The 17,055-nt window shown below is 38.0% G+C and overlaps 1 protein-coding gene across 2 annotated transcripts in view; it reads left to right on the top strand.

Annotated features, from left to right (window-relative positions):
• The window catches only part of WDR25 (WD repeat domain 25), a 66,439-nt gene that overhangs the window by 21,732 nt on the left and 27,652 nt on the right, over positions 1-17,055 (top strand). For both annotated transcript variants that reach the window (XM_057418941.1, XM_057418940.1), the window contains exon 2: positions 14,904-15,051. In XM_057418941.1, the coding sequence (XP_057274924.1) occupies positions 14,904-15,051 (148 nt within the window). The remainder of the gene's footprint in view (positions 1-14,903; positions 15,052-17,055) is intronic.

Consider the following 17,055-nt stretch of genomic DNA (forward strand, 5'->3'; position numbering starts at 1 on the left):
GCTGCATAGTCTGTGTCCCCACTGGGGGTTTCTTTCTGTTCCGGAAACTGAAACAAATTGAAACTCATTTTAGTATTGCTTTTTTTTTTTTTTTTTGAGTTGCTGTTGATGATTTTGCCACTTATAACACACTTTTTAACCCTTTTAAAAACATATTTGGGACCAAAATTGTTTCCCTGAGCCCCTCTCCCAAGTGGTGCCTGTGTCATCTCTGTTTATCCATAGGAAGACACATGTGGTCCGCATTCAGCAGCAAGTCACTTGTGTTGTGATGTGGCTGTGCTGGTGTATGGAGACACAATGCTGCTCTGTAAGCATTGTGTATGCTGTGGTGTCACAACATGCTGAGGCCTAGACAGCTCTTTCTGACCTGTCTCCTGTCTGTGAAACTTATTGATCAGTCACTTCAAAGTGGCAGAGCCATGTTGAAGTAACTGCTAGTTTAGGTTTGTAAATGCATCTGAAATAACCCAAGCTTTTCAAGGAATGACTTTTTCCACCTTTGAGGGGAATGATCTTTCTGATGGAAAGTGAAGCTAAGGTTAGAGAATCTCTTCACTGAAAAGGGAAGCTATCTTCGGTACCTAAAGGTGAAGAGTCACTATGTATTTAATGAATGTAAAAGTAATTTTTTAGTATTCTTCCAGACACAAATGTTAATCAAGTGGTCATAAATATATTGTCTAATTGTTCTTAACTGCACGCTTATGCTTTATATATATGAAACCACTAATTGCTTAATCAGGATAGTGATGTTAATATGCCCTCAGGAGGGTAAATTGTAGTAGAAGCTATAATATTGAGAGATTAAAATCCAAATTTCAAACTAAATCCAAATCTTAAAGTTTATTAACCCCCCACCATCAACTTCCATTGGCATTAATGACTCGTGTAAGTGCCAGCACATCTGGAAATTGGACCACTTGGATCTTAATTCTTAGATGAGCAAGAAGGTTAACAAACTTTAAAATTGCAAATAAAAGGGCGGAAAGGAGAATGATGTGGTTATTGTGAATTAGAATACCTCTTTTTGGTGAGAATTGCTTTTTGCTCTTTAAAATGATGGTATGACTTGTAATGACGTAGCTTTAGTGTTGAAGTTAAATATTATAATGGTCTTTTAATGACACCTTAATGGCCTCTCTGAGGATTTGCACTGACATAATTTTACCTTCTTATAATTGTGCTTCATAATGGCCTGTAGCAGCATGATTTAAGGTCTCATTTTTTTTCATTGTTTTTTTCAATATAACAAACCTTCTGAGTTACCATTCTGTGAAATAAAGGCAGTATTGTTTTGTTGCCTTTTTTTTTTTAATTGTTGTATTAGGTTTATGTTCCACACTGAAATATTTTTGTCTGCGATATGGGCAGTGGGATTGAGTGCGCCCTCAGCAAGTTTGCTGAAAGCACTAAGCTGTGAGGTTAGATTGATATGCTGGATGGAAGGGACCTTTACACACGTGTGAGGTGTCCAGTGCCACCCTCATGAAGTTCAACCAAGCCAAGTGCAAGCTCCTACACCTGGGTTGGGGCAATCTCAGGCACAGCTACAGGTTGGGCAGAGAAGAGATTCAGAGCAGCCCTGCAGAGAAGGACTTGGGGGGTGTTGGTCGATGAGAAAATGAACGTGAGCCGGCTTCAGTGTGCACTTGCAGCCCAGAAAGCCAACTGTATCCTGGGCTGCATCAAAAGGAGCGTGACCAGCAGGTCGAAGGAGGTGATCCTGCCCCTCTACTCTGCTCTTGTGAGACCTGACTTGGAGTATTGTGTGCAGTTCTGGTGTCCTCAACATAAAAAGGACATGGAACTGTTGGAACAAGTCCAGAGGAGGGCCACGAGGATGATCAGGGGACTGGAGCACCTCCCGTATGAAGACAGGCTGAGGAAGTTGGGGCTGTTCAGCCTGGAGAAGAGAAGGCTGCGTGGAGACCTCATAGCAGCCTTCCAGTATCTGAAGGGGTGCTGTAAGGGTGCTGGGGATGGACTCTTCATTAGGAACTGTAGTGGTAGGATGAGGGGTAATGGGTTCAAGAACAGGGAAAGGTTAGGGTGGGGACATAAGAAGGAAGTTCTTTAATGTGAGGGTGGTGATGCACTGGAATGGGTTGCCCAGAGAAGTTGTGAATGCTCCATCCCTGGCAGTGTTCAAGGGCAGGTTAGACAGAGCCTTGGGTGACATGGTTTAGTGTGAGGTGTCCCTGCCCATGGCAGGGGTGTTGGAACTAGATGATCTTAAGGTCCTTTCCAACCCTAACTATTCTATGATTCAATGATTTTTGTCTGTCTTGGCAATAATAAGGTAGTAACTGAGTTTTGTAAAATTTGTCTGCATTGCTTAACAACTGTGTGTATTGAATTTAGGAGAATTTCTCATGATGCACTCTTTATTTCATGTGTATGTGTGACTCAGAAGCTAGGTGTCATGACGAAGTAGTTTATTACGTATCCAGTGTTTATGTTATTCTGTGCAAGTAGCCTGAAAGAAGGTGCCTGTTTAGCTTCATTATTTTTGTGAAGCTTAGGTGTTGAATGAAAATAGTTCACTATAAATCTGGCATGACTTCAGTGCAACAGGCACAGCTGTAGATATACCCCAATAAAAAGGGAATTTTACAATGAGTCGCTGTGTCATGAAAGCACTCTGATATAGCTGCTGTTGAATAAATGTGAAACTTTTACTGTGTTTCCATGTACATGACCTGACAGGCCAAGATTTCATTCTGTGTTTTTTTGTGCTTTGACAGTTTATTTCAGTTCTCATCACAGAGATGTTAATTTTGGGTAAACATCCTCTATAAACAAACTAATTCTAATCTGTAGCTTCAGTTTCTAAAGCTATCAGTGCCTATTTCTGGATAATTATGTAATACTCTAGCATTTACTTTAAGCAAGTGTTTAAATGTTATTAGCATTCTGATATATCATGTAAGAAGGTCCATGCATGCGTCGCTTGTCAGTGTTTAGCGATGTCTTCTGCACAAGGAAATGTGTGTGTACGTGCCATCCAGGCAATTGAAAGCGAAGGCCTCCCTCTGAGAGGTGGTGGAATGCTGGAGGATTGAACTTGTGTGTCTAGAAATTGCATATAATTAACAGGGGAAAAATATTGAAAACCACCAAATGGAAATAGTGCCTTGTCCCAGCTATCCATCTTGTCTGTCTTTCTGTAATTCTAGTCATGTATAACATCGAGGAAATAGGAATTCACGATTTTCCACTTTTTTTACTTTTTCCGTTTTTAAATCAAGGATGGAAAAAGTTATTTGCATGTGAGATTAGTATGTCCTGAGAAGAATATAGGACATGGGGTAAAACTTTAGCTTTTGATACAATAGCAATATATAATTTAACAAATTCTCAAGCAGAAATGTCTGTGAAATGTTTATATCAGTCTTGCTCAGTTTCTTACTGTTACCCTTTTTAAAAGTAGTTTACATGTTTCTTAAGAGCTCTGTTTGCCAGTTTTAACTTCAAAGTCTTCCATGGAGGCTACATTAATTATTTATATTGGAAAAAAACCTGGCCAATTTGTATACTTTAAAGTCTTGTATGTTTTCAATATCAATTGGCTGATTAGATCTTCCATGTGCTACAAGCCGGCTTTTGAAGTATGGAATCACTGAGTGTATTTCCAAGAGTAGATGGCAAATAAACAAGCTTAGGTTAAGTGTAGTAGCTCTTGTTATTAAAGCTTTGCCAAGAATGTTCTGTTATTGTATATAGTCAGATGGATTCCTCTTGTGATAGCGGTGTGTGGTGGTTTTTATTTTTTTAACAGTTCTGCATTACTTCTTTTGTCTCCCCCTTTGCCAGCTGAAAATGTCAATGTTTTCTCTTAGTCTATTAGTGTTTTCTTAAAATCATTTAGTAGGATGATGGCAGCTAAAAGTACACTTTTGATTAGTTTTTTATTTTCCTGTTAATGGCAAAACCACCTGAATGAAGCTTCGCAATTAACATTTATGGAGCCTTCCTTGGCAAAAGGGCTGCTGAGTTTCTGTGGGAGGGAAGATTAAAATGAAACACACCAAATAATTGGAAATGTATTTCATAGGCATACTTAGTATATTAGTGCTGCCTCCTGAAGCTAAATGTAGTGCTTGTACTTAACTCAGCCTTTGCTGGATTCACCAGAATTAAAGGTTGCTGACATGTTTTTCAAATCAGTTTTCATACTACTGACTAGTTTCTAGCAGTACTTGCTGCCTTGGTTAGTAGTATGCTACTCGTATTATAATTCAAAATGCCTCTGCCTGGGTAAAGCCCCCTACAAAAAAAAGAGCTATCTTAAGTTTTGAGTTTTGTGTTCTGTTGTTTGTGGGTTTTTTTGTTTTCTTTTGCCTTTTTTTTTTTGTTTTTTTTTTTTATAAAGTAGATTTTCCTCTTGATTGGTTTGATGAATGTCCTTGAAACATTTTAATATTAAAATTCTTGGTGGGGAAAAAAATGAAGTAAGATCTTATGCTGGCTGTCTTAGCTAATTAAATTTGTTATATTTTTCTACTTTCCATTCTTGTTTCTGCAGTAGTAAGGATAGTCTAGTAATAAACTATCCAGATAGAAACTCTTACACAGATATTAAAACAATAATAAGGTTGGCTCTTTTTTATTGGTCTCTAGTCCTGTGCTTTGGGTTAGTAAGATAATTGTGTTTTGAGTTATGACTGCTATAACAAGAAAGCTAGTGGAAATAATGTAAGTGCTTTCTCAAATGACAGCATTGATATATGCTTCTTACACCATGTCTAGATTAGGAAGATGGATATCATTTAAAATATGTTCCCTAGCACACTTTTAAAAATTCCTGGAGCAAGTGTTCAACACATCTGAAAATGTGTTAGCTTTATCTAGCTTTACAGAATCCTGATGAAAAATTATTTTTTTTTTTTTTTTTTTTGGACACTTGGCTTTCAAATTAAGCTGGTATGCCCAAATGGCATCAGTCATAGTCTATCTGAATATCTATTTATGCCCTTCATGATTGTACAGAAATAAGTTTATTAATGCTTAGAGGTTACATTCTAAGTTGGACCTTAGCTCATAGTTTTTCCTAGACCTTAGGTCTGGTTTTTACACTGTTTAACTACATGTTTAGACAAAAGAGTGCAAAGACAGTGACCTGTTTTCTAATTCTCCTTTCAACAAATTTTACCTTCTACTTAAACTAGAATATTTAGGTCACTATTTTAAGAAGATACAAATTGAAACAGCAACAAAAGTCTAAATCTTCCTGTAGTTACTCTAGGAATTTATATATATTGCATTACATGCCATTCGAGATCAGAATTTTTTCAATCATGGTGGCTGGAGAAGCTTAGGTACACCTACTAGTTCTAGTGCTTGGCTATTTATGGCCTTTCTGCTATTGTTCCTTTTCTTTTTCCTAGCTTTCATTTGCCTCAATTCTCTAAACAAAAGAATGTACCTGTTTGTGAGTGACTTCTTATCCTTACTGCTATTGGTTAGAGATACTTAAGGTACACTTAACACTTGCAATCCTGCCCAAATCTGCACCTCATCCAAGTGGGGAATCTGAAGAAGCAACATCAGCAGCAAATGTATTTTTCTAATTTTACTCTGGGACTACTTCTGCCCTCTGGCCCATTGATTTTCAAAGAATCTTTTAAACGACAGTTCTGAGCCTACTTTGCAAACTAGAAAAAGCATGATTTTTTGGAGACAGTGGGGGCTTCCTTTGCTGTATTTGTTAGAAATTACAAGATTTAGATATTAATGAGGGCAGAAAAGCAGTATGGTTCAGAGAGTACCATTCTGTTAAATCTGTTCAAGTTAACAGGTACATTTTTTTTTTTTTTTTTCCTCCTTGAAACATACCAGGGAGCAATGATATTAGAAAAATGGAAAAGCAGAGGGTCGTGTCTCTTCAGCTTCACAAGTCTGTGGAGCAACCTGAGCATGCTTTGGAAGGGAGCAGCATATATTCTAGTCAAAGCATAGTAATTCTTCATTCTTTCTGTAACTCATTACTATCCTACATCATCCTAGAACAGGACTCTTTCTTAAATGCCATCTTTGTATTTAGATTAATTGAGAAGTTGAAATGATTTCTTGTTGTCCATGTAGTAGGAGCCATTGACAGAGGAAGTTGGTAATTACAGAAGAATAACACAATTTGCTTAAATTGAGGGGCAAGAGTTCTGTTATTTTAGTATGGATGTTATGTTGAAATTAACTTGAATTTATCCATTAAAAATTTTTAAATTTTGTTATACATGCTCCAGAAAGTAATTTCTTGCTTAATATTCTTGGTTTGCTCTGCTGTAGTTCCTTTACGCATCCAAATTCAAAATGCATACAACTTAATTCCTGATACTTGCTCCCAGCCTCTAATTTGTAACAATTTATCACAACTTAATTGTTGTTCTTGGGTTCACTGTGCGATTATAGTGACTGTCTGTTTGAGTAGATGCACATTTCTCTTCCTAAAAGTAGTTTCTTTACTGCAACCAGATTTGCTTGGAGGCAAGCATATTATAGGTAATCATAGAATGACAATGGAAGAGACATGCTCAATTCCTAATTTATCAGTCTCCATATGCTTTATGAGCTCTCATGTTACTTTTGTTACTCTGCTTGTGTTGCTGTGGCTATTTTTTTCTAGGAATGAATGCCTAGTTTGGATGGTAAATAAGATAAAAGCCTTTATTTTGTGTCCTATTGGCTGGTTGATAGCATAGCAGACTACTGAACATTCTTCTGTGGCTGCTATTCATTGACATATCAAGCGCTTACCCTCCCCTTTTTTTTTTTTGTTTGTTTTAGCGATTTACCAGGAGATTTTTTATTATCTTCAACCCAAAGTACTGTATTTTTAGGGGCTGTTTTCCTGAATGTGTTCAGTCAGAAAATAGGATCTGGAAACACATCATCCGTAATAAATCTTATCTGCTGTATTGCTTGGTTGCTTATGTGATTTGTGAACATTTGATCTTGAGGGTGGGAAGGTCTGGTTATGTTACCTAAAATGCTGGTTGCAGTTTTTATACAATATTCGTAAGCTATGTAGGAAAGCAGTCAACTTCTAAAGCCTTTATTTCCAAATATCATGAAGAATGTGAAAGAGCAATTGAATTACAATATGCCTTGGAGAAAGTAAAAAGAAAATTGCTTTTTTAAAAGAATCTGTAGTATAATCTTGTCACTTGAATGTTTGTATCTGCCATTCTGGCACAATATATTAATCCTAGCAGATAACGATGTAATCATCATACTTTCTATAATATGAGAGGAAATCAAATGAAGTGAAAGCTATTGATGGAAAAGAAATAGGCAATTTTATAAATAGTGAAGTACATAAGGGTAGGAACTAGTAGGGAAATATGAATGAGCTGACACCTTAAAGCCAATTTTAATAAGACTGGAAAAAATGGAATTAAAAAGTTCATGATATCTTAATGCCAGAAAGGCATTAAATATAATCGTTGAAAGTAACTAGGTAATTTCAAAGCTTTGAGTCTTGACTATGTATTTCTTTCAAATATTGCAGAATTCATTAGTTTATAATGGTAGGTTTAGGGGAGGTAATACAGAAATATGTGTCTTTTTCTGAATAAGAGTTGCATATTTCATTGCTTTGGGGGTTCTTTATAAGGGGAAAGGATGGACTGGTTACTATTTATAATGTAAAACATTGCTTGAATCTGTGGCAATAAGCAGTATTTTCAGAATAGCAGGCTGAAATGTGTGCTTTTAACTTCTTAGCTCAGCAATTAAAATCACATCTGACATCAGAAGATAAAAGAGAAACACCAGGTTTAATATTTCATCTAGAAATAATACTGAGTTTCTGTAAGAGCTGAGTTTTGAAGTCAAGCACTTAAAGCAGTTGATCTCTTGGTAAAAACAGTTGATTATAAATCTGTCTTCATTTGACAGATGCATGATAGCATCTAGTCCTGTAATGCTTGATAAACATTTCAATGCCTGTGAAGGAAATATATATGTATCTCAGCCTGTGTATTTTTTAATGAGCTGTTCCCCCTGCCCAAGTAATTTATTATGTACTAAATATGTAAGGCTTTATTCCAGGTAAATCTTACGAGTTTATTTTATAAAACTTTTTTAAAAGCATTTGTTATTAGATACGCTTAAGGTTCAGCAGCCTTTGGTATTTAAAATATGACTTTCTAAATGGTTCAAAGACATCTAATTTCTTAAAAACACTTTGAAAATAAAGCTGTGGTTGTTACAACCATGACTTTATAGTGTTGCAGCCTTTGCCTTCAGTGTTAGACTGCTCTTGGGTACAAATCCTTTTTCTGAAGCCACACGGAAGAATGGGTTTGGGATCCTTTTCTGGGAAAGAGTCTGTGATTCATGTTCCTCTTTGGCAGACAAAGCATGATCAGCATCTCCACTCATTTGAAATAGGAAGTTTTTAGTGGCCCTGATTCCTAGGGAGATCTCATCCCCTGTTTTGTATCAGGCCCTTAAAAATTTTTCTTTTGAGACTGAAGTCTGGTAGCTGTATTGTAACCCAGTTCTATATTCCTAGCAGAAATGCCACAATCCAGCCTACTGGTTAGTAACTGTTTGTTTATTGTTTACCTTGGTAATTTAGAGAACATGCTTCTGGGTTCAGGCATCATGGTGGATGGTCTTTGGTCATTTCGTCAACTCTGCTGGTTACTGCCATGCAGTCTTTTAGGCTTATTGTTCTATCCTAGTTTGAGCCAGCATATCCAGCATATGGAAAAAGTGAAGAAAGGATACTAGGAAAAAAATGAATTTCCACACACACGTTGTTCTTGAAGCACTTGGCTATCTCAGTTGCAAGAAAACTTCTGAAATGCCTGCCATCCTGGAGAATCTGTTAAGCTGACAACTGAGTGTTTGTCAGAGGCAAATTCACGTGAGAAGGACTCATATAATTTTTTACATGACAGTGGCTGCCTGTTTGGAGTAAACACCAACTGCTGAGTAGACATTAGTCTTAAGCTTTGGATAGGCTATGTTGGAACTCTCCCACTAGCCACATTTTCCCCTAATTATGACTAAGCAGTAGAAATATGCAGGATTAAGGAACTACTTAAGAGACTGTTGGAAAATGCAGACTTGGTGGTGGCTATGCGATGATCCTCGGATGAGAGTTGAAACATCTTTCCTTTGTAATGAAATACAGTAGATTCTCCATTTGTTGGTGTAACATGGTTCACATCTCTCTCACTTCTAGGAATGTGAGGAAGGTAGGTGCATGTTACCTGCCTAAGCAGCTCAGAAATTCAGGAACAGGATGGAGGATGACAGTCCCCAGAGCTTGTAAGCATATTCAGACCCTAATTACATGTTTCAGGTGGCCAAAGCAAGGACAAGGGTGTATGGCTGTGGCCTAGGAGCTAAAGCAGACAAAGAGCATTTGATGTTTGCTTTAATTACAGTTCAATGCTGGAACAAGTACAGAATTATATGTATTATTTCAGGAGTGAAGACAGGAACCCAGAACTTCTCTTCCCAGACACTGAGCCTGTCACCAGTAAATCTCTGCTTCAACAACAATAGAAAACATCTTGACAGTTGTCTGTGTGATAGCAGGAAGAGCTGGAATGGCCAAAGCAAATGTCAAAGCTCCCTCTCTTTTAGTGTGCAAAATTCCAAGCTATCAGAAAGACCGTCTGCATTGATATGTGTGTCTGTTGGGAGAAAAAGAGGGAGCAAAGATGAATTTGCTTCGTCATGGAAAGTTTTTTTGTCAGTTTTCCACCAAACATAGACTGGGACTTGGCTGAATGTGACACTGCTTAAACCTCTCAAATATAGCTGCTTGTATAGCTAATTTTTTTACTTGGGAAAGGGGAGAGGTGCCTGAGGACTGGGGGAAAGCAAATGTCACTCCAGTCTTCAAAAAGGGCAAGAAGGAGGACCCGGGTAACTATAGACCGGTCAGCCTCACCTCCATCCCTGGGAAAGTGATGGAACACCTTATCCTTGGTGCCATCTTAAGGCATATCAAGGATAAGAAGGTTATGAGGGGCAGTCAACATGGCTTCACCAGGGGGAAATCATGTTTGACCAATCTCTTAGCCTTTTATGAGGAAATAACACGGTGGATGGATGATGGCAGAGCGGTGGATGTGGTCTACCTTGACTTCAGCAAAGCATTTGACACAGTCTCCCACAGCATCCTCACGGCTAAAATGAGGAAGTGTGGACTGGATGATCAGGTAGTGAGGTGGACTGCGAACTGGCTGAAGGAGAGAAGCCAGAGAGTTGTAGTCTATGGGGCTGAGTCTAGTTGGAGGCCTGTAACTAGTGGAGTGCCTCAAGGGTCAGTACTGGGACCGGTATTATTTAATATATTCATCAATGATTTAGATGAGGGAATTGAGTGTACTATCAGCAAGTTTGCTGATGACACTAAGCTGGGAGGAGTGGCTGACACGCCAGAAGGCTGTGCTGCCATCCAGCAAGACCTGGACAGGCTGGAGAGTTGGGCAGGGAATAACTTGATGAAATATAACAAGGGAAAGTGTAGAGTCCTGCATCTGGGCAGGAACAACCCCAGGTTTCAGTACAGGTTGGGGAACGACCTGTTAGAGAGCAGTGTAGGGGAGAGGGACCTGGGGGTCCTAGTGGACGACAGGGTGACCATGAGCCAACACTGTGCCCTTGTGGCCAAGAAGGCCAATGGCATCCGGGGGTGTATTAGAAGGGGGGTGGTTAGTAGGTCGAGAGAGGTCCTCCTTCCCCTCTACTCTGCCCTGGTGAGACCCCATCTGGAATATTGTGTCCAGTTCTGGGCCCCTCAGTTCAAGAAGGACAGGGAGCTGCTGGCAAGAGTCCAGCGCAGGGCAACGAAGATGATTAGGGGAGTGGAACATCTCCCTTATGAGGAAAGACTGAGGGAGCTGGGTCTCTATAGTTTGGAGAAGAGGAGACTGAGGGGTGACCTTATAAGTGTCTATAAATATATAAAGGGGGAGTGTCACGAGGATGGAGCCAGGCTCTACTCAGTGGCAAACAATGATAGGACCAGGGGTAATGGGTACAAACTGGAACACAAGAGGTTCCACTTAAACTTGAGAAGAAACTTCTTCTCAGTGAGGGTGACGGAAGACTGGAACAGGCTGCCCAGGGAGGTTGCGGAGTCTCCTTCCCTGGAGACATTCAAAACCCGCCTGGACACATTCCTGTGTAACATTATCTAGGTGTTCCTGCTCCGGCAGGGGGATTGGACTAGATGATCATTTGAGGTCTCTTCCAATCTCTAGCATACTGTGATACTGTGAATGGAATGGTGGTTGTAACTTGTGGCAGACATATTCTGTTACAGTTGAGCATTCACATCTCCCACCCTTTTGTAATTTATTTGTACAGAAGGTGCATTGTTTGTCCTTTAATTGTCTTGATTTCAGTTTTGCACACCCATTTTTGTTTGCACACCTTTAAATGACTTTCTGTGGGCATGGCTGCATTTCTCAAGTGATTGCTGAGAAGTTAACTGTAAATATCAAATACCACTTGCAAATAGGAAGTAAAGCTTCTCTTTTCCTATGGAAGATGAATACTGAAACATAAAGCTCTGAAATTGTTCCTCAGGGGGCACACTGCGCTGTATTACTGTTGCATCAGAACACACACTAATGTGTCAAAGTTACACTGAGCTAAATCCACAAGATGTGAGACTTTAAGGAAAATCCCAGGTGGGTTATATGGAACCATACCTAGGACTGAATGTGCCTCGGTAAAGCTTGCAGAGCATTGCCCCTGCACCGCAGGACAGGGTCTGCCATCTTCCATTGCCTTAACTTCTCTTCCCATTAGGCTGCAAAGCCACAGTAGAAGTGGCACCTCTCACCATTATTTAAAAGCACATTAGTGGGCTCCAGTGAATTGCATTGGACCGTATCTTGATGGAGGTCTGTCCTAACTCTTTTGTCAAACTGATGGATTGTATTAGGCATTAACTGTGGGGTTTGGTAGCCAGAACTGCAGGGATGGCCTGTATGGGAGGCAGTTGTGAGTTCCCCTGTCACACATATTGAAGAAAGGGCACAGCCACAAAGACACGTGAGGAAACAGAAGGATGCATGTGAGGACACACACAAGGCAATGTGAAGAGATAAGAAAAGAGATGGGCATTTGGACCAAGGGAGCATAGGAGCAGTAAGAAGCAAAGAGCAGGGGATGAAAAGAGTGAAGTGCAATGAGAGGCAACAAAAAGCCTTTGGGTCCTGACCCCAGCCTCCTGCGATGGCCATTCTCTACTGGGTACGTGGAAGGGAATGAGCATACCACCCAGTGAAAACAAGTGAAGCTGGGGTAGGAGTAGGGGAGGAGAAGCACTGGACTGAAGTGGGGCCTGAGGAAGGAAGGGGTTCCCCTAAGTGGTCGTTTAACTCTTGGTCTTTTTTCCTCAACACCTGAATCTGTCATTAAAAGTTTATGTTAATTCGCAATAGAGTGAATTTCCTCAGTCAAGACTACCTTGCCTACGTGGCTCTAATTCCAGAAGGCGTTGCAACATCACCATTATGTGGGCTACAAGACCTGATGAAAAGCTGAACAGTGGGGAGAAATGCAGTACTCAGTAACTTGTACCTTGTGCGTAGTCAGTGGTCTCCTTCACAGGATTTGATTGCTTATTGCATTTCACGTAATGAAGGGAAATTTGCAGTTTTAGGGGTGTGCTTTTTCCATTTATACACTTTTTTTAATCAAGCAGGATCTCAGAAGTGCTGTTGAACTTGCTTTGCTTCATACTTTTGTGAAAATTGAGTTTTTATACTTAATCATTAAACATGACAGAAAAGTATCTGAAGCATGTACCATCCTTTTTTTCCTTTCATCTTGATTCATTCGTTAGCTTCCTCAAAGCCCTCCAAGACACAACTAACCCTTTTTTTAATACTGTGAATCTTGAAATAATCATTAAAACTCATTAAAGCAGAGGAACTTACTTTCAAAAGCAGTTTAATATTAAGATTTTCCTGATTTCTTTTCCTGTGGATAGGGTAGAATACTTACGGTATGGCCATCACGGTTCCAGACTTACCTGACTGTTAAAGTAATTAATGATATTGGTTGCTTTGCATTGCAGAATTTTGCTCCATGCTAGAAGATTCTTTGAAATGATTTTCTGTAGTGGAATGCTATCTGCTGAGTTTGGACTATATAAGAATGATATTGTCTTAGAGTCCTTTTTGTTCAGTGAGAACAAAATATGATTGAAGATAAAAATACATTACCAAGAGTCTTGCTTTTTTATCCCCCTTTACATTCTCTTGTATTGTGAATTGTGCTGTTCCCACAGCAAAGTAAATGTCTGCTTATGTTTTCTGATTTACCAAGTTGGTTTTGTTTTTAATGTCCTTTAAAATGCACAGATATGTAGTCAATTTTATTTTAGTGCTAACTTCAGTGCTCTTGTGCTGACATACATGAAGGTTGAATTGTTTCTCACTTTAAAAAAAAAGTCTTTTTTTTTTTTGTATTCTGTTAATTGCCTAATCTGTTCCTAGCATTATAGAAATGATCTTAGACTTGAGAAGTTGATTGGAATGGACAAAATTCAGAACAAACTTTGAAGCTCCTCAGCAGCGTTTTCATTCTGCAGCAGGGAGAAAGTGACACATCGTGAAGTACCATGAAGTAAAACGGTGACTTTAAAGCAATAAACTTCCTTGGGTTTACTGAAACTGCAATAAAACTGTCATGAAGCACTGTCAAAGCATTGATTTATTTGCACTACTAATATTAGAAGTAATAAAATGTAGGATTTACTGGTATGGTTATAGCATTTGTTATCTATTTTATTAGACAACTCAACAGGTATTATATTGCATTTTACAATCGTAAATTATTTTATAATCTTTTACTGAAACAGAATTTTGATAGGGAAAATAGTTTTGATATTTATCCTTCTCTTAGAGGTGAGCATACTGGATCTTTTCATGGGTCATTTGTTGCTAAACTTTTAATTTTAAAACTGACAAAAGGAGCACCATGGAAAGGATGTGCTTTTGATTATTACGTACTATATGTAGTAACTGAAATTGTAATTCAGACTAGTTCTATTCTCTAAAATATGTTATTGGGAAACAGTTGCATTTCTCTTTAAAGATTCTTTTTAACTTATGAGCAGGTCTATCTTTGCTCTAAAAATATTAGTTGTTTTGTACTTTAAAAAAAAAAAAAGATAACTAGTAGAACATGATTTTTAGAAATGCTCAGCATCAACCTAATTCTGTCCAGAAGAAACTGAAAAATTACTTAGGCCACTCCTTAGAAGTCTCCATGTAGTTGCATGATGATATTCCTATCTGCCTCCTCAGTGAAGTGAATTACAAACTGTGTGAGAAATACTATAGTAGCCTATCTATAGGCAGATGTGAAAGCTGTAATCTGCTAGCATTCCTTTTACTCGATAGAAAGCAAAGACATGATAGAGACAATAATTTGGAAGAAAAGTTATTTTAAGGGCAAGTGTATTTGGATATGTTCCTGCACAGAGGTAGGACAGTGTTATGAATGGGAAAGTATTACATGAATAGCCATTGACAGCTATGTAGACATTTCAAAAAATGAAACAACTCATAAAGTCATAAACCTTGGCAGCGTTCAAGGACAGGTTGGATGGGGCTTTGAGCAACCTGGTCTAGTGGAAGGGCCCTAGACCACGGCAGGGGGGCTTAAGATTCCTTCCAACCCAAACCATTCTATGTTTCTATAGAAATGTAGTAGTGATTTGTGCCTTGTAAATAAAATGTGCTAATTCTTATCAACCATGCTATTATTTCAAACAGAATTCTACAGCTTGGCAGTATTTGAATTCAGAATTCAAAGCTTTGTCAGCCACAGTGATTTGCTGTGGCTACTTATCAATACATGGAAAAAAAATACCATGATTCTTCATGAGGTTTTTGTTATCCTTTTTTTTTAAGGTATGGGATGCTGTAGATACAGGCTGCTGTTTGAAAACATACTCCTGTCACTCTTGTGCTGTTCGAGCTGCCCGGTGGTCGTCCTGTGGAAGAAGGATCCTTAGTGGGGGCTTTGATTCCATGCTGCATTTAACAGATGTAGAAACAGGTAAAGATCATGTAAGGGTGCATTATAGCCCTATCTTTATCGAGTACAGATAACTTTGTATCTTACTAACTTTATTCTTTCTTTTAAAAATATAGATAAAATCTGTAGTTCCAAGTTAGAATTTTTGAAACATGCCCTCACTAAAAAGTCTCAGCAGTTAAGGGTAGTTGGAGATACTTAAGAAAATTCAAGTATCTTTAACTTCATGAACATATGTAATTTCTATCATCAGATACAGAATGTGTATTTTTTGTATGCTGTGTCATGATCATTCATTAAAGTGTTTGAAGAGCTTCTTAAAGCTGACTTCAGTAACATATATACATATGGTTAATTTAAATATAGGCTTGTATCTCATTCTCAGTGGGATTGGTTTTAAGTTTGTGCTTAAAGTTAATAATTTTTTTATTTTTTTAAATAGAAACTTAAATTCTGTTATGAAACCTTGAAACTGAACCTGTGTTGTTTTGATGTAGTTGTGAATTTGATTTGGGATTGTAATGTTGTGACCTTAGCAGCTAATTTCCAGGATGCGTCTCTCCTCATGTTGCCTTCACACATTAAAGCGGTTCTATTAGCTATGTTTCTTTTCTCCTTTATGCATGTTACCTGCATTCAAACGGCAGCATTCATTGGGGCTGTACATAATAGGACACCTCTGCGTGTGTATAAATGATTAGACCTAAAATAGTAGCTTGTCAGCTGAAGAGATGTAATTTTATTTTTTCCACTTAATTTACTTTTAAATGTTTAACTCCCGCAAAGGTGCAATTTTTTTTTTTTTGTAAGACTACAAAAGAAATACTTACAGAAATTACAAGCAGTTCTCATCTAGGAGGGTTCTCTGTTATGTAAAAGAAGTACATTGTATGCGAATATCTGGAGAGCAGTAATCCCATTCAGATGAACTGGGAAAGTGGCCAAGGAAATTTGTGAATATTGTTCACATGAAAAGAAGATTCTTTTCCATGCTCTAAGATTTTATTTTTCTCAACACTTATCATACCAGAAATATTTAAATTCAGTGGTGACTGGAAGGGAGCTGCCAGAGTTTGGGAATGTAAAACCTGTGACGCAGTTACCAAATTTTTTTTTTTTAGAATATTCATGTTTTATAATGGGGAAAAGAGCTTTATATATCTGATGTAGTAATATTGCATGAGGTTAATATACCAAGTCATTAATTTGTTAGACTTATTGTTTTTTTATTTTCAGTCTCATGGCAGCAACCTTCTAATTTTTAGCCTCATATATATCTGAATCTTACTAATGCAAGTTGTGCTTACAAATTCTAAACAGAATGGCTACATTCTTAATGGGGTTTATAGCAGTAGAATAAATTTGATTGCCTGAGTCATTTGAAGGGATTACTGTGGGGAAAATCTCATTTTGTAAAACAATAGAACAGATTCCAAAGATATAATGATATAATTTAATTATATGCTTTAATTTCTAACGTCTTTTTGACTCAACTGTCCAGTAGTGGGATAGTAGTCTGGTTTATGTTGTTGGTAGTGGTTCATTTGGATGAAGGTACTTCCGTGTGTTAGGCAATGACAACAATAACAAATTTGAAACCAACTTGTGAGTTATGTAGTATTTCTGACTACTTTAACTATGTGTAAAGGTAAAATGAATGCTTATAATCCTTGCAAATACCAGATATTCATTATTGCCTTATTTCAAGGACACGGGATTCCTTGTAACTCATGCGAACTGCAGTTGTAATGTTGATGTTTAGACCTGACTTAGTGACACACACTTCATTTGCAAAAATCACACAAGTGATCAGAATTTCATTGTCATTTTCTATACATACAGATCAGTTTCTGATTTCCTTCTCTCTTGTCAATTCTTTTCAGAGAAACAGGGCAAGCAGTTTCCCTCTGGAATCCAAATCAATTTGATATAAAAAGACTCATTTCCATTTGAAAAACACTAAGATGGCTATAAGGTTTTGATTTACATTAGTTCACTGAATCATTCATTCCTCCTCACTCTTCA

The sequence above is a fragment of the Pezoporus wallicus genome, unplaced genomic scaffold, assembly GCF_028554395.1.
Source record: "Pezoporus wallicus isolate ANWC-B61680 ecotype Strahan unplaced genomic scaffold, APGP_CSIRO_Pwel_v1 contig_7066, whole genome shotgun sequence".
Taxonomy (NCBI): Eukaryota; Metazoa; Chordata; class Aves; order Psittaciformes; family Psittacidae; genus Pezoporus; species Pezoporus wallicus.